This window comes from Castor canadensis, chromosome 12, assembly GCF_047511655.1.
Source record: "Castor canadensis chromosome 12, mCasCan1.hap1v2, whole genome shotgun sequence".
Lineage (NCBI taxonomy): Eukaryota > Metazoa > Chordata > Mammalia > Rodentia > Castoridae > Castor > Castor canadensis.
In genome coordinates this window covers 123,404,140-123,427,113 of record NC_133397.1, presented here as the reverse complement: position 1 = coordinate 123,427,113, position 22,974 = coordinate 123,404,140, and the positions used below count along the sequence as shown (strand labels likewise).

The window sequence follows — 22,974 nt, the reverse complement described above, 5'->3', positions numbered from 1 at the left end:
TGTCCACCTGCTTGTGCTTTGGCTGAGCAGCAGAGGGAATGGATGGAAAGGGCTCATGCTTTCACCTACCTGTATTTGTAATGGTGACTTAAAGATTGAACTCTAAGCCAGGTGCCAGCGGTTCACTCTTGTAATTGTAGTACTCAGGAGCCAGAGATCAGGAGGATCACGACACCCTATCTTGAAACAAGACCCATCACAAAAAAGTGCTGGAATAGTGGCTCTAAAAGAGTATCTTAAAATAACAGGTTGGCCTCCATAAGAGATGAAATGTAAACTATTTATTGTTCCTTGGGGCATTTTTGAAATTCTAAGTTTAAATAGTAATGTCCTTGTAGGGAAAGACAAATTATTCTATGGTGTCTCTCAGATGCTCTCCTCTGCAGTTCCCAACAATGATGTCGGATGCATTTATAATAAGAGCTGGCTCTTACCGTGTACTTTGTAAAATCTGCAGGAATTTTATTCTTCAATTTTATTCTTGTTTTTATTCAGTGGCCTTCAGATTCACAGGAGTTTAATTCTAAGGAACTATCAGCTGGCTCTCAGTTTGTAGGCCTCATGGCAGTTCTCATAGCATGTTTTTCAAGTGGCTTTGCTGGAGTTTATTTTGAGAAAATTTTAAAAGAAACAAAGCAGTCCGTGTGGATAAGAAACATTCAGCTTGGTAAGTTTTAAGTGCTTCCTAATATTGTTTTTAAAAATGATTGTATTAGCGAGGCATTGTGGTGCACATCTGTAATCCCAGCACTAGGAAGACTCAAGAGTTTGTGGCTGTCCTGGGCTACATATGGAGACCCTGTTTCAAAAAAAAAGAACATTGTATTCTTATGTGTACAGATTTCTGTATACCTTTAAATAAATAAATCTTGCATAAAATCTGCTGTTGATGCAAATACTTGGCTGGAAGTGTGGCTCAGGTGGTAGAACACCTGCCTAGCAAGCACAAAGCCCCGAGTTCAAACTCCTGTACACCAATCAATCAATCAATCAATAAATACTTATATTTTAAATGAATGCCTTAATTTAAGAATTTTAAGTTGATGACATAAGAATGTAGCTTGTTTCTGTCCTTACCTTTTGGAGCTGTAGGTGTGGTTTGTTGTTACTTTTTTCCCAGATAATTTCCCTTATAATTTTTCTCACGTATTTTATTCCTAGAAAGGGAATTTCAAATACTGTAATGAAAGGAATTGAAAATGCTGATCTTTTCACTCTGCTTAAAATCTTAACATGCCTTTTTATTTCAGAGTGTTATGTTTTGACTCTTAAATACCACAGTATTTTCTAACTGAAAATAAATAGTTTAAAAGAAAAAAAATATTCCACAGGTTGAAGGATTGCCTTTGAACAAATATTTAAATTATTCATGGATTGTTGCATTTAGATCCTCATACAAAAATTCCAACATTTATTATTCCTGGCTTATAGTTTAGATAGTGCTACCTATAAAACTGTGTATGAAGCAGCTCATTTGCAAATCAACACATTCTATTTTAAACCTCTGTTTTTGTAACTTTGGGGATTATTTTTGAAAACATGTCCCCCGCTCCAGTCCACATACATCTACCACACCGCTCTTCATCAGCAGTTGTGCAGGCCTTTCCAGTCCTATACCGCATGTTGTGCTTTCAGTGGCCTGTATTTTAAGTCATGCCATAAGTTTGATTAAAATCTGCCATTCCAGCTATTTAAAGTAGTATGGTAACATATTTAAAGTAGTATGGTAACAAAATCACTGAACTTTCATAGTACCATTTTTTTTTCCTCTGAGAAAGTAAGCCAGGCACCTGTGGCTCATACCTGTAATCCTACCTACTCAGGAGGTAGAGATCAGGAAGATCTGTTTGAAGCCAGTCCAGACAAAAGAGAACTTTTCTTGAAAAAACCCAAATCTAGCAAGTGTGAGGTCCTGAGTTCAAATATAGATGTCTCAGGTTATTCATTTCAACATTGGTTACAGTATTTAAAAATAGAAAACAGAGGACTGACATTAAGTAAAGTATTGATTTGATTAAATAGTGTAGTGATTAAGATCATGGACTCCAAAGAGCGGGGAAAGGACCCTGGATTCTAGAATCTGAGCCTACGGGTGTGAACTTGGACAAGTTTCTTCTATAAAGTGGGCAGGTTTGTAGTGCACTCATGTACATAACTCACTTGAACAATCAATTCCTGACACATAGTTCATATACATATTTTGTATTATCACCAGACAGTAGAATGTTCAACAGTTAGAATGAGGTAGATCTGTACCTCCTGACCTGTATGATATGCATGGCTCCTTGTTACTGCTAGTCAGCTTTCTATCTCTGTAACATAACCCAGCTATAATAACTTATAAAGGGAGAAGGTTTGCTGGTTATGGTGGTGCATGTCTGCACCACTCTGGATGTGGAGATTGGGAGAATCAAGTGCAGTTCAGGGCCAGTCTGGGAAAAAATGAGCAAGACCCTATCAGCAAACAAGTGAGTTTGATGTTACCCACTTGTAATCCCAGCTACAATGCAGGCATAGGTAGGAGAATCTGAGGCATTCTGAGGCTGGCCCTGAGCAAAAGCTTGAGAACCTATCTGAAAAATGACTAAAAAGCAAAAAGGGGTGGGGGGCTGTGATTCACGTGGCCTAGCCAGCAGGAGACCCCAAGTTTAGACTTCAGTGCTACCAAATTAAAGGTGGGGGCGGGGCAGGGAGAGGGAGGAGGTTTATTTTGGCTCACAAGTTTTAGAGGTTCCCACTCATGGTTAGCTGGCCCCATTTGTTTTGGACCTGTGGTGAGGCAGAGCATTGTGGCAGGAGCACATTGCAGAGGAAGCTGCTCAGCTTCTGGGAGCTGAGAAGGAGAGGAGGACAGATCAGAGTCCCACAGTCCCCTTTCAGGGCACCCCCTAATGAGCTAAGACCTCCCACTAAGTCCCACCTCTCAAAAATTCCACCACTTCCCAACAGTGCCACAAGCTAGAGATCAAGCTGGTAACACCCAGGCCTTTGGTGGACATTAGCTCCAAACTCTAGTATGTACTAAATGTTTCTTAGTAGTTACCAATTTCATTTTTACACATTATATTTTAAAAATTAATACCTTCAGGTATGTTTTTGTATTTACATGCTAGCATTAATTTCATGATCAATATTAGATACATTAAAAGGATAGAGCAGAAATCAGTGAAATTTTAGGGCACTTTTTCAGTTTCTTTCCATCATGGAAAACTGCCTAGTTAGGCTTTATTTGAAAAAGATCATTTTACCTTTGCTGTCTTTGTGACTGCATGTATTCCAAAGTCTGTGCATGTATTCCAAAGTGGTCCCTGTAGGTATCCATCGCCCAGCAGTGCTCCTGGGAGCCTCCTGATTCAGTAGTCACGTGACAGGCTGTGTGGTAGAGGTGAGGGATTCTACTTCACTCAGCTGACTTTGCCAAACGGTGACTTTGGTGCTACATCCAGAGTCTGATGGTTTATGACTGTTTCTTAGCCCTGATTTTTTTGATTTTTAATTATTGTACTTTCAAAACTTCTAAATACATAAGAAATGCTTTTCACATGTGTGACCTTTTGTATGTGCATATATGAATGTAACATAAAAATTTAGATATACCAATAGGGAGATACATTAACAAGGACATGCTAAAGGCAAGCATTTTATAAATTCATGGCTATGAATGACATAGCCATGTATTCATGTAATTTATGCATTATATTTTAATGCTCCAAGGTTGATTAACTTTGTTTCATTTTATTTATTTATTCATTCATTTATCCATTTCTTTATTTTTCTTGGTGGCTGGGGTTTGATCTATTTTAGATTTCCCACTGTTGCTGGGATGACATACTCCACCATGCCCAGCTTTTTTCTGTTGAGAAGGGGTATTGCAAGGGCCTCCTATGTAACTTGGTATGACACCCAAGCTTTCACTGGTCTTGAGCCTCGATCCTCACAGTCTTCCCTTAAGTACCTAGGATTACAGTTGTGAGCCACTGGTGCTTGGCTCTTTTTTATATTCTTATGTCTTTGTCTTTTTATATCCTTAGGTCTTTGTCTTATAAGCATAATATAGTACTAAGTATACTTTTGTTGAGTTTATATAAACTAAGAAAAAAATTTAAAAGTATTCAAATTTCATCAGAAGTTAAGTCAGGTGTGGTGGTGCATGCCTGTAATCCCAGCACTTGGGAGGCTGAAGCAGGAAGATCTTGAGTTCTGGGCCAGCCTGGCTGTATAGCAAGACTCTCTCTCAAATGAACAAACACCCAAAAATGAACAAGCATAAAATTACTTGGAATGTCAACACAAAATTCTTTTTTCGGGAAAACTAAATCACGTATGACATAGACTTTGCCTTTTTTTTTTTTTTTTTTTTTTAGGTTTCTTTGGGAGTATATTTGGATTAATGGGGGTATATGTTTATGATGGAGAATTGGTATCAAAGAATGGATTTTTTCAGGGATATAACCGCCTGACATGGATAGTTGTTGTTCTTCAGGTAAAGCATGTAAAATGTTTTATTGGATGCTAGTAAGTATTACTTAAACATATAGACTCAAAGTAGCTACTGATGTCCTGGTTCCAGGGGCAGCTCATTGTAGCTCGTTTACTCAGGGAAGTTAAAATGGAACTGCCCTAATGAACCTGTCCTTCTTTTATTTTAAAGAAGGACCATGAATATAACTTGGTGGTATTTAAATTTAACATCATGAAAATGCAAGTTTAAGAATAATATAGTTGCCAGGTGTGGTGCACGCCTGTAATCCCAGCACTCAGGAGGCTGAGGCAGGAGGATCATGAGTTTGAAGCCACCCTGGGCTACAATAGTGAGACTCAGCCTCAAAAAAAAAAAAACATGAAGGTAAGGACAAATAAAACTTTAGATTTGTTTTTTTATAGTCCTTACCACTATACAAAAAGGCTGTGGTCATTCCATTGAAGACCCAAAAAGAAGATCCAGATATTTAATTATGCAAGATTTTAGCTTTATTTGATAATTACATATTTGGAGATTTTTATCAAACTACTTCCATAATTACATACTGGAATATTTTTGTCAAACTACATAATTAAAACTGCACTTGAGGAAGAATGATTTGACAACAGTGAGAACTGAATTTGAATGGGGCCATTGAAAAGCTAGTAAATTATTTTGAATTATTTAATTTTACTCAAAGGTAAAAATATTTCACCATTCTGAGTGAGCAGCCTTTCCTCATTTGTGCTGTTTAATTACACCTTGAGTTAGGGTAGGTTTTTTTCCATAATATGATCAAAGTTATTGCAACAAACTTCACATGTCTCTCGTAGTTACCTTATTAGATACCTTTTGAAATAAGAGGGCTGTTGAACAAGCCCTGGAAGTTTACTGGTTATGAGAGATATTTACTATAAATTACATTTAAAAGACAAAAGCCTTAAACCTTCACTGAGTAATAAAATTGGAAAAGCAGTTTTATGTTTGTTTAAAGAATTAATCTCTTAAACTTTTGCAGGCACTTGGAGGCCTTGTGATAGCTGCTGTAATTAAATATGCGGATAATATTTTGAAGGGCTTTGCAACCTCCTTATCCATAATATTATCAACAGTGATCTCCTACTTTTGGCTACAAGACTTTGTGCCAACCAGGTAAAATATTCTTTTCTATTTCTTTTCTTTTAAGACAGGAACTCACTATGTAGCCCAGGCTGACCTGACCTCAAACTCACCATTCTCCTGCCTCTCCCTCCCTAGTACTGGGATTACTGTGTTACAACATCCTCCTATTTAGTTCTTTAAATACCCACAAGTTTAAGGAAAAATAAGAATTTTTCTTAAGGTGATCCAATAAATTTATTCTGTAATAGGATTAAACTTTAAAAAGATCATTGAAAATATTTAAAATCTATTTAACTCTCTTTGTAAAGATTTAAAACTAAATACATGGTTGGGGCATGGCTCAAGTGGTAGAATGCCTACCTAGTAAGTACGTGCCCTGAGTTCAAACTCCAGTACTGCAAGAAAAAAAAAAAACATTACCAAAAAAAGAGAGTAAGTCACATAAAGTCATAAAATAAGTCAAATATTTAAAACATAACTTGTGCTGCAAAAGCCAGGAGAGTACATGACCAGCTTGAAGTCAGCTTACGTGGAGGAGGCGGCTAAGTGGTAGCAGGAGGAAGAGCAGTCTGGAAAGGAATTGCAGCAGGAGACCAGGCTGTGTGCATTATGGATGCCACTGGAGGAGATAGACTCTGAGTGTGATGAGTATCCATTACAGATAGTAGTGAAGGTTGTGTTAATCTTTTTGCAATTAATTTATAATCTTATACTAATGGGATATTGTAATGGCTGCTGGGACACTAGTCTTGGCTTTCCTCCAGCTTCATTGCCTTCCTGATTTTCTCAAATTCTCAACCTGGGAGTCTCCTAAGATCTTTCATCCATACTCACTCATCCTCATTTAAATTCTCATTTCCATTTGCAGTCCATGCTCATTTTTCTTATTGCCTAGTCAGCAGTTTCACTCCGACATCTAGTGGATGCTCATGCCCTAACTCAGCTGTGTTTCCCAGTTTAGTAAATTACATTTGAAATAAAGTTGAATCTTCATTGAGAAAGGGTCAATGGATTTCTCTCTTAAAAGTAAGAATGCATAAAGGTGGCTAAGCACAATGCTATAGATTCAGTCCTCAGTACCAGAAAGTTAACAGTAAAAAAGGTGGGGAGCTATCTTACTTATTTGACAAGAAGTAATCCATCTTCTCCATCTGCCTTGGGGTGCTGGGCATATTCTCATTCCTTAGTTTAATAGCAGTGTCACTTTTTCCCTTTCATCCCAACATGTAAATTGCCTCTGAAACATGAATTTATGTGCAGGCATATAACTTACTGTCCTTGTTGTTTTACCTGTTCATGTTACTTGTGTTCAAACATTTAAGGTTAGTCCCTTGGCCTTATATGTACTTTAATTTTTTTAAGGTTATGCCTTTTAAAATACATCTCAAAAATGTGCATATTCTAAAATTATCAACATTAAAGTACATAGCTCCCCTATCTAATGAACAGAGTAAAACATTGTCAAGATAGAGGTGTGAATTGTTAGGCTAGTCTCACTAGCTACATGATTCATTCCACGTCACACTGGAAAAAAAGAAACTTAAAAAATTTTTGTTTATGAAAAATTACAAATCTCAACATACATGTCCTAAACCTATTGATTGTGCAGGCTGCTAGAGGAATTAAACCATAAATGTTCAGTACAGAAGTACAGAGCACATTTTTTTACTGCCAGTTTCATCCATAATCCTGTTTTACTAACTTTAAACGATGCATTTTAAGAAATTCATTTTAAGCTATGTTAAAATTTTAAGACTTTGAACAGTGTTTCAACAGATATTCTGAGTACCTATTATAAGCTAAGGAAAAGCCCTGCTTACTTTCTGATGGTGATAAGTTTTCTGAAAAAGAAGGAAAGAGTAGGTTCTAATAGAGGAAGGTATTCTTTTATTTAGGGTAGTCTTGATAAGAGTGCCATTTGGGCCATGACTTGAAGAAGTGACGCCCTTTGTGTGTGAAGAGGAGTAGGACTCCAAGAAGACAGAAGGGCAAATCAAAGCCCAAAGCAAAAGAGGTCACCATGGCTTTAAGGAAAAATGAGAAGGAAAGTAATGTCAGATGAGTGCAGTTCAGTAGCTGAGAGCCAGATCCCACTTGTGGGCTGGGGAGCAATTAGTTTCTGCACAGCAGTGTCATATTTGATTTACACTGAAAAAGAATCATTCTGGCTACTGAATGGAAAAGACTGGGGGTCCTGGGCAAATAGACAAGTCTGAAAACTATTTCCTTAAACCCGAGAGAATGAGGGTAGCTTGGACCAGGTCAGTAGCAAGTGGAGGTTATGAGAAATGGTCTGTTTGTGAAGATTTTAAAAAGGAAGAGTTGACAAAAATTTTCTCTGAATTAGAAACAAAAGAGTGAGAGAAGCTAATGACTATACTTTTTACTCCACTCAGAAAACAAAGAAGTTCCATGCACTTTACTTTCCTTTTATAAACCTACCTGTAACTCTCTCTACACACCACCTTTCTCTCAGCTAACTATGGGTGAACTGTTCTAAGTAGAGGGGATTTATGCCTAAGCGATTGGAAGAATGAAGCGCTACCATCTTTGTGCTTTTAAGTCTTTGTTCCATTCTACCTCCTCAAACTTTTGGCTTCTCTGAGGTGCTATGCCTTCCTAGTTATTCCTTTGCTAGCTTGTCAGGTTCTTTGCTCTTTCCCTGCCTTCTGTATGAAGGTAAGTTCCAATTCCACCTAAACTCTGTAATACTCCCCCTGACACCCACACACACCTTTTTGTGGTTTTAGGGATCAAACCCAGGGCCCCATAGAACCTAGGCAAGTGCTTTCCCAGTGAGTTACATCTCCAACCCTCTAGATCCTGATTTTGTCTCAAGTGCTAGACGTCTCTGTGAATATCACCTTTCTCATATACTCACTTTCCTAACCTAGCTTTCTTTACTCCCTACTTTGTTTACTGGTATTATCATGATTCCATTTTGGCTTGCTTATCCTTTTACCAAATGTTACAAGTATGCACTAGTGTTATAAGTCTGCTAGTCAATGCCAAATCTGGATAGACTTTTTTTCCCCTAACAAAATTTTTCTTCAGAACCATGACACATATAAAATTAATTTTTGCAGTGCTGGGGTTGAAACTCAGGCCCTCACACTTGTTAGGCAGGCATTCTACCACTTGAGCCATTCTACCAGCTCTTCTCAGAATCATCTAAAAACTGGTGACTTGAGATGCAGGGGTTTTATGACATTGTTAGGTATTCAAGAGGATCCCATTAGAGTTTTCAAAGAAGGGATTCCTGCAGTGGGTAGAAAGTTGGATCAGACATCAGTTGAACACAAACTTTCAGTCTATGCACTTCAGAAGAAAAAAAGTTCGTAATGACTTATGAAGCAAGTGTCCAGACAAGTTTATCCAGAGCTTAATTATCTATTATTCCTGTGGATATTCAGGTGTTAGAGAAATATCCTACCTTTTTTTTTTTTATTTGCAGTACTGGGGCTTGAACTCAGGGCCTTCACCTTGAGCCACTCCACTAGCCCTATTTTTGTGAAGGGTTTTTCAAGATAGGGTCTCATGAACTGGCTTCTTTGAACTGCGATCCTCCTGATCTCTGCCTCCTTAGTAGCTAGAATTACAGGGGTGAGCCACCGGCGCCCAGATAAAATCCTACGTTTTAATGGCTGAAAGTAATACAATTTTTGCTGTTGGCATTTAATCAAACAAGTATTACTGTATAAAAATGCTGGTTAAATACCAGTGTTTTGTGCATATCATTTTTTCATAGCATTATGTGTAATTTCTTCAAGATGCTTACAGGAAGTTCTATGTTATTTTGTTACATTTATGTTTTTGAGAGGGTCTCACTGTGCAACCCAGGCTGGCCTGGAGCTCGCAGTCTTCCTGTCTCAGCCTTCCAAGCATGTCACCATGCCAGGCTGTTTTCTTTTATCTTAATCTTAAAGGTATAATGAGTGCATGTAAGACTTCTGAAAAGTTACCATTGCATCAAGTCCTCACTATAGTTATCGAGCTGCCTGTATCTGCCAGGCACTAGGGGACAGCAGTGAAGTACAAGCACACAGTTAGGTGAGCAGTGGAGCAGAGGGTAGATGGCATATTACTTATTTTTTAATTTAATTTTATTTTTTTGGTGGGCTGCGCTTGCAAAGCAGGCATTCTACTGCTTGAGCCATGCCTCCTATCCAGTTTGCTCTGGTTAGTTTGGACATGGGTTCTTGTGAACTGTTTGTCTGGGGTGTCTTGGAACTGTGATCTTCCTAACCTCAGCCTCCCAAGTAGCTAGGATTATAGATGTGAGCCATAGCACTTGGCTATGACACATTATTTAAAACAGTGAATGTTATGATGGGGAGCTCTGTCTAGAGGAGTGAGTCTTGGAGACGTAGACTTGGATTGTTACGAGTATATACCTATTGTAGACTGAGCAAATAGCATTGTCCATGGCAGTATTATGAAAGAACCCATTGAGTCCAGTCGCTGAATTATAGATTGCGTGAGGAGAGGTTGGAGGGACCATATTAAGAAGACCTCTGGCCAGGCATGGTGGGGTGTGCCTGTAATCCCAGCACTCAGGAGGCTGAAGAAGGTAGATCTAAAGTTCAGGGTCTTATTAGACTGCACATTAAGACCTAATCTCAAAAAAAGAAAGGCCTCTGATGTCATAGAAAGGATCTCTTTCCTTTATAAAACCTTAAAAAAACTTAGGTCAGGAGAAGGACTTTGAAATGTTAATGCAAACTTTAAAACCAAGGCTAATTCCTGTCTCAGACAGTAATTTTTTTTTTGTGGTACTTGGATTTGAACTCAGGGCCCACACCTTGAGTCATTCCACCAGCCTTTGTGATGGGTTTTTGTGAGGTAGGGTCTTTGCTAACTCGTTCCCAGGGATGGCTTTGAACTGTGATCTTCCTGATCTCTGCCTCCTGAGTAGCTAGGATTATAGCTACTGAGCCCTCAGCGCCCGGTTGCCAACAGTATTTTTAAAAACATATATATTAAAAGTTAAGATTGGTAGTCTTGTTTACATCATTTCCAGTTATGTAGATTATAATTACAGGTAAGATAAGGAGGAGACCAAGACTCCCTGTATTTAATCTAACGTCCTTTTGTTAAGCATCCTATGAAAATCAGACCTGAGTTTTATTACCTTAGATTTTAAACCGAAGTTACCTAGGGTTGAATATTTTCAAATATTTAAAGAATTGAGACTTTTTTTATTGAATGTATTGTATGCTGGATACATGGTAAAGTGAAACCCAGCATTGAAGCCATCTGTTTTGGGTGACAGCGCAGTAAATGAGAGTGCAGGCGCTAGAAGCAGACACACCTGCACTTGAATCCTGTCTTTTGCTTAAAGTGGTAGGACTTTAAGCAAGTTATTTAAACTCTTTAAATAGGAAGATAGCACTTGTACTTCTTGTGAGAACTTTGTTAGATAATGCATGAGAAGCACTTAGATGCCTGGAATGTAGGAAGTATGCAGGATTTATTAACCATGGTACTGGAACATTTTCCCCATAAGGAAAAATTGTTTTCATAGTAAAGATGTAAAAAGAACTTGATTTGCTTATAATCTGATTTTCTCTTTTTATTTTTCCTTCATCTTATTTAGTGTCTTTTTCCTTGGAGCCATCCTTGTAATAGCAGCTACTTTCTTATATGGTTATGATCCCAAACCTACAGGAAATCCCACTAAAGCATAGTCATGTACTGTCTTTAATTGGCTTTTCATGATGGTGCAACTAGGAGTCTCAACATTAATCTTGCACAGAGGACTTCCACAAATTCTGTGAAGATACCGTCATGCTGAATCTGATGATATTGTTGAAATGTTTGAAAATACACAGGCTTAAGGATAAAGTATGTGTACTGTATATGTAACAAAACACATTACATCCAGAAATCAAAACTTGAACTGCTTTCCAGGGGTTAGAATTAGAAGGAATGTTAGGAGGAAGCTTGAAGTTAACAAGAGTTTACCTTTTGATTGCTGCAGACATGTTCTATGCACTCTTTGCAAGAGCACATAATGTCAGATATCAATTCTTGCAAATTAGTTCTATTTAATCTTATTAAATTTTTATTAGTCTTTATGTACAGATAATCAAATCATGTGGAATACTAAAATTATAATTACCTATAAAACTGAAAAATTGAAATATGATTTGAAAAAACATTTTCATGTAGCTGAGATTTTTATATTTATACAAAAGATTACTAAACAAAGGACTGCTAAATGTTATTTAATTACATAAAATTTGATAATATTCTGGTCTGATTTGTTGGAGAACAAATTCATATTTAAATTTAGTATCAGGAGACCTCTATTTCTCATGTACATCTTCAGACCTGTTAGTGCTTCAGGACAGCTGAAAGCAGTCCAGGTGGTCCTGTTCTGGGTAAGAGGTAGTGTGACGTTTACACTAACGGAGTTTCAGCCTTCATCTCTTCATCATGCTTTTCTATACATCAGATAAATCCTTAATGTTACTTTAAGTTACATTTGTGTGTGGTTGCCATTAAAGTTTTAAAATGTAATTTACGGTTGAGTAAAGACTCATTTAATAATTTAAAATAACATTATTATCTAGCATCTCTATTTGGAGAATTTTTAACTATCAAGCATATACTGTACATAATTAGAAAGTTCTTAAGTGAATATTTTACTTGTTGATTTGCAGAAGCTTTCTTTAATCTACAGCTGTTGAGAAAAACAACAACCAAAAAGATAGTACACATGTCAGTGAACTGAGGCCAAAATGATTTTTCTTAGAGACATTCCAGGAATACTCTGATCATGTGACTTCAGGTAACTGAGCTCTGAGTTCCCTTTCTGTGTCCCCACAAGAGCTGCTAAGAAGGTATCACCATAAAAAATAGGGGATTTTTTTTTTTCCTTTTTAACACTGGAGTTGAGGATGCAAAATGCATGCAGTTATTTATAGCTTGTTTGAAGGAGAGAGAATGTATTAGAAAATGATGAATTAGTGGGCAGAAATGCTTTTTATAATTAGAGTATCGGTTTACTTAAATTATTGAGTATATGCAGAATTACCTATTGAGTAGAAGTATTCCTTATTTTTTTCATTTATACTGTATATATTTTAAAAGTCTGTTTAATAAATATAAAAATCGTAAACAGGTAAATATTTTTATAGAGTTCCAATGGAATTTGTTCAGTAGATTTTGACTCAAAAATACCATTATTAAGAACTGTTGGCTAATTTAGACTGGCCCTTACCTTTCTAAATACAAACATAGTCTCTACTTATTACAGCCTAATCGACTTCATGCAGAGTTTTAAAATTCTTAAAATTATAAAATATTTAAAAATCAGTTTATTAGTGATAACAAAATGATACCATGATTTTTAGTAAGAACTGTTTAGAGTGTTTCGTTTAAGAACTTTAGCACATTTTGAGCATCATGTTATACCCTGTTAGCTACTACTAAGTAGATCTGTCTTGCCAGAGCACAGAAGTCAGGGCTAAACAGAGTGACTCATACTTACCCCACAATGAAGTATGGTTTGCCAGTTGTATGTGAATGCAGTGTGTATTCTCAAGTACTTGTTAATTTAGGTTTAGTGTACCCCTATTTTAATGCTACAAAAATTTATGCAAGTCAATTATTGGATATTAGGTATGTTAAAGTAATAACATATTTTTAAGTATCCAAAAATAGCACAATTTTTAAGATTCCTAACAAAGATTATAAAAATGTAATTAATGGACAAAAGAGTCTAAAGTAGATTGTCAGTGCAAACTTTACTTAGGCATAATTTATATTTCGGTTTTTCAGGAGGTTTGAAAATGTTATTGTGCTCTGTAGTTGCTAATTTTTAGTAATTCATAAGGAAATAATTGTATTTGAGAAGGTGGACTTGTGAGCTAGATCAGGTCATATATACAAATAATGCCATTTTATGTAAGTGACGTTTTAATGACCTTGAAAAGTCTTACTGTGTTCAGCTCTTAACAATGATGACTCCTTCATTATTTAAATTTCAATACTTTTTAAAGTGCATTTGCTATGTCTCAACTACTTTGTTCATTGTGAAAATATGTTAATTCATGGGAGAAGAATGTTTGTTAATTCCATTAAAAATTAATGGTATTGGGAAGAAAAGTATGGAATGTAATAGAAAGTGTTTCTTTAGTGAATGATTTTAGAGAAGTCCTAAGTTACTTTATGATCGAATACGTTAGATATGCAAAACTTAAGTGTTTACATCAATGTATATCGAATGTCATAGAAGTCCGTAGAAAGGAAAGACAGTTTGATATTTAAACTAGGTTCTAATAACAATCTGAAAGGAAACTGACATTGTGTTCTATACGCTTGGTATACTACCGAATATTCTTCCATATTAAATTACTAGACTTCTAAAACATCATTGTACATTCCACTGACTTTTTAAAACTGAGTTTATTTTAAAGAATTTGGCATCACTTAAACATTAGGTGTAAAAATAATTACTATGGATGTGTGCTTTACATAAGAAAAGGTTTATAAAAATTATTTATGCTATATTGAATGTCATCTTACGAATCTCCAGGATATTCTAAAGTATTTATAGGACCACAGAGAAAGCACCCTTATCAAAATCTGGTCCTATGTGCCTTGCTTTACCAAGTACCTGACTTCTGGAGGGTATTTCTATAATTTACAACTTAGATACGTGGGCAAAACAAGGATATTTGAAGAATAACTACAATTCCATTTTTTGGTTGATTCAACACTTGCTCTTTAAGTCCATTATGTAACAGAATTAAAATAGGTATAGTAGAAAAGCATTAGTGAACAGTACTTAAATAGTGGCACCATCACACCATCAATCGTCTTTTTGAAACTTTTCAATGGTTATATACTGTCACTTGTTTCATTGATTATAAGCTAAATTTACTGTGATTTAAAAAATATTTTTAAATGACTTGGATCCTGAGTTTGTCTATGTCTGTACTTCATTTTTCTAGAATGATTCTTTTGGGTTTGAGAGTGTGATTTTTATATTTCATTTTTTTATGGATATAATTCAAAGGAATGTACAAACTGGTCTTTGTTAAATGGCTTTTTAATAAATTTCTCATCATTTTTTGATACTCTATTTAAAGATGATTGAAATAGATTATTTTCATAAATAACTACATAAGATTCCCCAATATTTTCTTGTTTCCCTTTTTACTTGTACGTGTGACTTAAAATCTATGAATTAGCCTCTCCTTTCTTTTTATATATCAAAAATGAATTGGTGATTTTTACCTCTCGCTAATTTTGTATCTTGTCATCCTGCTTGCTTTCCTCTAGCCTATACTTTTCCATAAAAGACTGGGTTTTATTTAAACTACTTAAGAGTTTCTCTACCTATATGATGATCATAGTGTAAATGTACTTTCTTTAAATAAAATAACTGCTTGCCTTATGGTTAAGTAAGTACAGTACTTCTATATACATTGACTTTACAATTTGAGTTAGTTGCTTCTGTTGTTATTATTATCAGTTCAATGCCTAGAGAGCAAGCGTAGTAAGCAACATGAAGATTTTATAATCATACACAAAATGATGTTATTAACAGATTACAAAAATAACAATATTAGCATTGTATGTATAAGTTAATATTTTTTCTCTACCCTTGGTAACTTCTCATGAAAACACTAACTGATAATGTTTAAGGTTAGTTTTTTGAACTAGAATACTTTTGTTGGAAACATCATAAGCCAGGTGTGGTGGCATACCCCTGTAATTCCAGCATACAGGAGGCTGAGCCAGGAGGAATACATGTTCCAGGTCAGCCTGCGGCTACATAGCAAGACCTGGCTTCCCCCTCACTCATGCTCCCCCAACACAGAAAAGGAAAAAAAAATCACCTTGCTCAATTCCAAGTGCTATGCAAATATGTGTCATAATCTAAATCTTACACATACTACCACCATTCAACAGGGTCAGGATACGTGATCAGTGCTAGCTTTGGACTTTACCTTAAAAAGAAAATCCCTTCAAGGCAAGACTTTTGACAAAGAATGTTGTCAAGAAAGAAACAGGGCTGGTGGAATGGCTCAGTGGCAAGCATGAGGCCCTGAGTTCAAACCCCAGTAGCCCTCCCCACTAAATAACAAGAAACAAATTGCCTTCAATTACCACAGACAGGAGTTTCTCCTGTAGAAGGGTGTCTTGGTAATTACAAATCCAGAGATTTCCCAAATCTACTCTCAAGTTTGATAATTAGCTACAAAGAACCAACTGAAAGTTACTGTACTCCGCCACATTTATTATAGGGGAGGGAAGAATGAATTGGAGCCAGACAAAGTACACACATAAGGCAGGGTATATTAGAGGTTCAAGCTTGGAGCTTCTATTGTCTTCTCCCTGTGGCCCCTCTGGCCACTCTTGTGACTATTCACAGGGAAGCTCACCCAAGCTTTGGTGTCCAGAGGTTCATCTGTCAGCACACTTGACTGATCCTTTGCCGTGTGGCTGAACTCTCTCAAGGACTTGGCCCCTCTCTGGAGATTTTGCTGATATCAGGCACCAGACGCTCACAGTGGGTCACTGCTACATGAAGTGTCAGGTATGGTTTGAGGGGCTCAACATGAATTAACGAAGATGCTCCTACCTCTGATAGGGACCTCCCCAAGAATGAGGCCAGATTCCTCACTACTCAGTGACTGACCATCTCTAAATACGTGGGATGACACAAGCAATGGCAGTTCTTGTTTACAGAGACTTAGTTTATGCATTGTCGTTTTTAATTCTTGAAATTCTGTGACATGGTCTCACATGACATGAATCTAGAGTAAAAGGACATAATCAGGTAAATGCTAAGTGACAAGCATATATATATATATATATAGAGAGAGAGAGAGAGAGAGAGAGAGAGAGAGAGAGTATATTATTTTCAGTTCTGATGTTTGATGATAAACATTAAATGCTGAAATTAACTTTTTTTTAATTAAATGCTGCTGAATATTTTTTTCTTATGGTACTGGGGATTGAACCCAGAGCCTTATATGTTCCAGGCAAGCATTCTATCACTAAGCTACATCTCCATCCCCAAATTCTGGTATATTATAGACAACAAATTTTAAAATGGGTTTATAAAGGTTGAGCACAGTGATATACCTGAAGTCCTTCCTAGCTAGCTGGGATACTGAGGCACAATGACCACTTGATCCCTGGGATCAAGACCAGCTGGGCAACATAGCAAGACCCTATCTAAAAGGAGTTTGGTTTACAAACCTTTTATCTAAGCTGTGTATTATTGTATAATTTTTAAAGACCACACTTGTATGTTTATTTTCCTGTTTTTACAGTGAAAATTTTGGCTCCCAAATAACATTATATATTATGTTTTATATAATATGTATCTCAACAATATAAAATCAATGTATCACTAGGGCAAGCATACTGAGTAAAATTTGAGATTGAAGTACATTTCTGTTTGTCTTTAGGATACAGCCCACTGGAGATGTATAGTTGGAGAATGCGTTCAAAAGTTAATGGAGGGGCTGGCAGAGTGGCTCAAGTGGTAGAGCCCTGCATAGCAAGCGCAAGACCAAGTTCAAACCCCAGAGCCCACTTCTCTATTATGAGTGTGGTAAAATTAGGTTCCTTAGTTTTTATTTGTGTTGGACTTTTGAAAGTTCTTTAAATTTTTATTCTATTGAATATGTGAATCATTTACTCAGTTCAAAAGTTAGAACTTTGGGAATGAGAAATAGTGCATAGCAGAGAAATGTAGTGCTTTTGCCTCCCCTCTACTCCATTCCTCTCCACCTTCTATTATTGTCATTAGTTGGTAGTGTCTTTCTTGCGTGTGGTTTTTTTGTTGGACTGGGATTTGAACTCAGGACTTCGGGCTTGCAAAGCAGGTGCTCTACTGCTTGAGCCATACCTCCAGTCCACTTTTCCTCTGGTTATTTTGGAGATGGGGTCTCAGACTCCTTACCTGTGCTGGTCTTGAATCTCGATCTTCTTGATCTCAGCCTTCCAAGTAGCTGGGATTATACATGTGAGCCACTGGCATTTGGCTCCTATGATTCTTTTTGAAAAGTAAACATATTTGAGATATGATGCCATATTTGCTGTGTTTCCTTCACTAAGTGAAGTGTGTTGTTTGCTTTTTAAATTTTTGTTTTGAAAGGCTGGTATATTCTAGTGGTTACTTTTATGCTGATAGCATTTTACCAGAGGGTTTTGAGAGTTCCTTCTTTTGCTTGTCGAGGCTTCTACTATTTGATTTACAACTGTAAGTGATGTCTTCCACTTTGATCCAGTTGTCCACGTGACAGTGAGTTCAATGAACCTTTTCTCTTTCTGTCCTCATTTTTTTAGTTCTCTTACCTTTATTTGCTTAGAACACACAAGCACTATTTTCCAAACCTAGTTTTTGCTTTATCTATAAAATTAAGGTATATTACAAATTTTTTAATTCATTTATTTCTTGTTTTAGTTCTGGGAATCAAACCCAGGGCCTTGCACATGGTAGGCAAGTGTTCTACCACTAAGCTACATCGTCAGGTCTTGATTTTTTGAGAGAGGGCCCCATTATGTAGCCCGGGCTGGTTTCCAGTCTCTTGCCTCTGCCTCCTGAGTGCTGGGATTAAAATTGTGCATCACCACACCTGACTTAAAACTGTATTTAATCCTTACCAGTACTGTACCTGGTCTCCCTCGTCACTTGGCAGGATAAAGTTCTAGCAGAGTACTCTAGGAGGACATTCTCTTAAGCACAACAGTCGTTTAAACTACGATAGTGTAAAATTCCTTCTAGATACTTGGAGTACATGTGGCTACACAGGAAATCCTAGGCTGACACTGCCTTGTCTTCAGTGACTCTGCTGTCGCATGGGTCGGTATTATCAGGAAGTCTTGTTCCCCTCCCTCCTTCTAAGTGATGATTTTCTTGTTAATGTTTGCTTTGAGGCCCACTTTCTTTGTTCTCATAGTTGTTGTACTCCTCTTCTGTGTTTCTTGCTTTCATTTGTATCTAGGCTTTCAGGTATCCATTTTCATTTCTTAGATGATTTTTTTTTAGTCTATTGCCTGAGTTTGAGCAGCTATTATTTTAATGTATTTTTATTGAGTTTCAGGTTTTTTTTCTTTGCTATGTTCATATCACAGTTGCTTATTTAATGATATTCATGATGGAGTATCATTTGTAGTTTTCTTCATATTTTCTAAAAGATAGTATTTTCTCTTGAGTTTATTTTCATCTTTTCTCTTTTCTTTTTTGCAGGGCCCAGGCATACTAGACTGGGTGCTTTACCACTGAGCTGCACCTCATAAAGCTTTTTGTTTTAGACAGTGTCTCACCATATTGCCCAGGCTGTTCTCAAACTCCTGAGGTCCAGCGATCCCATAGCCTCAGCCTTCTGAGTAGCTGCCTTACAGGAGTGCACCATTGTGCTCAGCTTCTATTAATTGAAAAGCCTTTATTCTCCACTTTAGAGTAGCCTTGTATGGATTTTTGGTGGCCTTTTTATTTTCCTTTGTCAGCATTATCAGGTAAAAAGTGCCCTCAGCTGTTTGCTCAGTGGAGTGCAGTTTCTTTCCTACATGGCAGGTTTTGAGTTGGGGTGGTGGTGGTTGGGATGTGTGGTACAACCTCATTTCTTCCGGAGTCTTTAGCTTCCACTCCTTGCTCTTCTGTCTAATGAATCTCCCTTTCGTGGTGCCTCCTGAAATGTTCTGTGAACTTTTCAAACCTTAGGTCCTGCCTACTTCCAAGATAAGCTTATTAATTTTGGGAACTTCCAGTCTCTTTCCCTGTCATTCCCTTTTCCTTATGATCGACAGCCAGTGCTTGTTTCTGTTGACTTTAACCAAAGATCCCTAACACATCAACCTCTTTATTTTGAGACAGAATGTCACTATATAGCCCTGGCTGGAACTCATGCTACTGCTGCCTCAGGCTCTTGAATGCTGAGATTACAGATGTGTACCACACTATGCTAGACTTCAAGCCAACCTCTTAACATGTAACTTGTCATTACTGATCAACAACCATTTCTTAAGGATGATAAAGTTGGTACAGGTAGATAAATTATCCTCCCAGCGTTCTACATTCACCTGAAACAAATTCCTGGAACTTTAGTCATGAAAGCTGTCTTACAGCTTCAAGTTGAACTTCATCTAAAACGTTTGTCTGTGAGAATATTTTTTAAAATAAATGAGTTTATTTATTGATGGGGAAAATATATCTGGAAGTATGTATCACAAAGTATCCTCTCCCTTCCATGGAAATTGGTTTTCCATTTCTAGACAGTATGGAAACAGAAGACAGAATCATACCAAATTTTGTTTAGCATTTTATTTTGAGATAATTTCAAACTTACAGAAAAGTTGCAAGAACAAAGAATGGGTTCACTTTACCCTGTATTTTCCTCTTTATCTTGTCTATCTGTGGTGGTTTCTAGTAGTCTTTGTAACAAATTACACCAAAGCTTAGTGGTTTAAAACAAATACTTTCTAATCTCATAGATTCTGCGAGTAGGAATCCCAGTGGCTAAGCTAGGTGGTCCTTGCAGAGGGATGCTCATGAAGTTGTAGTCAGAACCTGGGATGTGTATCAAGCGGTAAGGTAAGACAGTGCATGAAGCTCAGAGTTCAACCCTCAATACAGGGAAAAGCTGCAGTCCAGAGATACTGCTAGTGGTTGCAGTCAGCTCAAGATGACCTGGCTGGAGGATCTACTTTCAAGATGACCCGTGTGGCCTTTTGTGGGAGTCCCCACTTCCTGGACAACTGAGCCCCTATGCATAGCTCTTTGGGTATCCTCAAGACACAGCAGCTGGCACCCCCAGACTCTTGGGGCTCAGAGTGAATGAAAAAGAGCTGGCAGGAAGATGCAGTGCCTTTTATGACCTAGCCTCTGAAGTCAGTGCTGTTTGTCCTTCTCGCTCTAATCTGCGAGATAGAAAAGCATCACCAGGCCTGGCCAGCTGCAAGGAGAGGGGGTACCATTGAACTTGTGTGTGTTAACATTTTGCCAATCTGTTTTGTCACTCTTCCCACTTCCACGAATGAAGGTAGGCAGCATGCACTGTATCCCTCCACCACTTTAAAGTGTTTAAGGAAAAAGACATTATCTTACAACTACTCCTAAAGTAATCAAAATCAAAATTTTAACACTGGAAATACTCTGCGTTCACGTTCCATTTGTGTCACTTACTCTTTCTAGCAGTCCTCTACACCACCACCCAAATAAAAAAGTAGAGGCTTACAAAGTGTCACAAGTTTTAATTGTCAAGGGAATAAAGAACTAGGGGGCTACAGCAACCAGCACGACCCAGTCAGGATATCTGAGCACCAGAGCCAAAGCCTCAAAAAACCCCCCAAAACAACCAGCTTATCTTTACCTCTTAGCTTCCCGTCATGTCTGCTCCCTTCAGTTCCATTTTGGTTACAGTACGGTTGGAAATTGTGCTATAGTTTAGGGTTTCAGTTAGAATTCCGATGCAACCATTCATCAGTCATGAGCAGGTAATGACTTTGAGACGTAGATTTCTTCTGAGGCGAGACACTGACTATCCATAAAACTGCGGAGGGAAGGACTCGGAACTCCCCCCGCCCCGCCCCTTCCCTTCCCTTCCCTTCTGGCCGCGCTCCCCTGGAGTCGGCGGCGGAGCGTGCGAGTGGGCGGGGCGACGTCGTGTGGGCGGGGTCACGCTACGTGGGCGGGGCGGGCGCGCTCGTCGGCCGATCGCACGATGTGACGCGCCGCCCGAGGCAGGCCGGGCCCTCAAGATGGCGGCGGGCGCCCGGAGCGGCTCGGCCCGACAGTAGTGGAGGGACGGCACTCGCCGCTGGGGCCGGCCGCCCCGGTAGTGGCTGCAGCAGCGCCAGGAGTCGAGGATGGTAAAATGACCCAGGGGAAGAAGAAGAAACGGGCCGCGAACCGCAGTATCATGCTGGCCAAGAAGATCATCATTAAGGACGGAGGCACGGTGAGCGGGGGCTCCGCGCCGGCCAGCGTCCCGGGGCCCCGTCCAAGCTTCTTTTGCCCCTACGCTTCCGCCTTCCGCCGCCCCGAGCGCCGCTGCCCTCCTCGGCCCCGGCCTCGGCGCCGCGGCGTCGCTGTGGCAGTGTTGTGGCCTGCGCCGCCCCCCTCCCCCCGGGAGCCGCCCTCCGGGGCAGCCGCTCCCGCCTCGGCCGCCCCCCGAGGCCCCGCGGCCTCCAGCCCCACGTGCGCTGGCCTCTCGCCCCGGCCTCCGCCGCCAGGCCCCGCCGGCGCCGCGCGCGCCCCGGCCCGGGAGCCTCTCCTGCCTCCCATATGCTGCTAACGGGCGGCGTTCGCGTCCCCCTCCTGTCCCGCGGTCGGGCCCCAGCGCCTAGCCCTCCCCGTCCGCACGGTCAGCCCTGCCGCCGGGGGATCTCGCCGCCTGCGGAGAAATCCTTAAATGTCTGAGAACCAGACTCCCTTGGCCTGAGCGTTAATTAGCCAGACGCTGCAAAGAGGACAGGTTGAGGATGGGAAAAACGTTTCACTTGTTAGCAACATCGGCCGTTGGCAATGCACTTGGTGCAGCGGGGGACGTGGACTTTTTAATGGCACAGCTCACCTGTACTTCGGGCCGAGGCTCCTGGCCGCCCCTCTCTGTCTTTGTTGAGCGCGCCGGTGTCACGTTCTGAAATGGAATGGGGAGGTGGCAGGGCTGGTCCCGTGATTCGGTGTTGTGCACCTGGAGGCGGCCTTGGTGGCCTTCCCCGCACTGTTCTGGGTGTGCTAGTAGGCCACCACCCGAGGTTGGGATGTGACGCGTGCACGCGAAGTGATGACAACTTTCTTTTGACATTTCAGAACATGGCCTCGTCTGACTGTGCCAAAATCTAGAAAGCTTTGGAACATATGGATTTCAGAACACGTTTTCAGTGAACTGTCACGTTTATTAGCCTTGACATTTGTTGAAAGGAGGAAGTTCGAAATCTCCCAGGTCCTCTTCACTGTTTTTGGTTCAAGTGTTACTTTTGATGGTCTCAATTAAGAGTCGTAGCCCTTTTGGATAAGTTAGCAAGAACTATGTTGGGATAAAAAATAACTGATTTTTTGCCAGCTACAGAAAGATGACATTTTAAATTATTCATAAAATCTTCAAAATAGAGGCAGTGGAGGATTTTATAAAACCCCATGCTGTTTAGGATCGTCAGTATTCTTTGCAAAAGATAATGAAACTGATCAAGAAACACACCTTCCTTTTCCTTGTAAAGTTTAGTTTTCTTACTTCTTTCGGGGATTTTGTTTGATTTGCTCTCAAAGCAGATTCTTTCCAAATCCTGTGAGTTTTGGAAGACAGAATTTGTTTGCTTATTTACTTATTTATTTTTGCTTTTATATTATTTCAGCAGAACTGGGGTTTTGAGCTTTGCACTTTCAAAGGAGGAAGACTTTTTTAAAAATCGATTTTTTT

At 39.0% G+C, this 22,974-nt stretch overlaps 2 protein-coding genes and 1 long non-coding RNA gene across 6 annotated transcripts in view; 2 read left to right on the top strand and 1 right to left on the bottom strand.

Annotated features, from left to right (window-relative positions):
• Positions 1–14,675, top strand: part of Slc35a3 (solute carrier family 35 member A3) — a 42,458-nt gene extending 27,783 nt beyond the window's left edge. For 2 of the 3 annotated variants that reach the window (XM_020153787.2, XM_020153790.2), the window contains exons 5-8: positions 496–667; positions 4,365–4,483; positions 5,481–5,614; positions 11,181–14,675. In XM_020153787.2, coding sequence (XP_020009376.2) covers positions 496–667; positions 4,365–4,483; positions 5,481–5,614; positions 11,181–11,271 — 516 coding nt within the window. In that variant the 3' untranslated portion in view covers positions 11,272–14,675. The remainder of the gene's footprint in view (positions 1–495; positions 668–4,364; positions 4,484–5,480; positions 5,615–11,180) is intronic. The other variant, XR_012439974.1, reaches the window with a different exon arrangement.
• On the bottom strand, positions 582–22,306 carry LOC141414955 (uncharacterized). The gene is made up of 4 exons (XR_012439975.1): positions 22,129–22,306; positions 3,249–3,372; positions 1,078–1,157; positions 582–799 (listed from the first exon to the last, which is right to left on the bottom strand). It is a non-coding gene; the product is annotated as an uncharacterized lncRNA (long non-coding RNA).
• The window catches only part of Mfsd14a (major facilitator superfamily domain containing 14A), a 38,286-nt gene continuing 36,580 nt past the window's right edge, over positions 21,269–22,974 (top strand). Inside the window, exon 1 of one of the 2 annotated variants that reach the window (XM_074050907.1) lies at positions 21,269–21,513. In XM_074050907.1, the coding sequence (XP_073907008.1) occupies positions 21,430–21,513 (84 nt within the window). In that variant the 5' untranslated portion in view covers positions 21,269–21,429. The remainder of the gene's footprint in view (positions 21,514–22,974) is intronic. The other variant, XM_074050906.1, reaches the window with a different exon arrangement.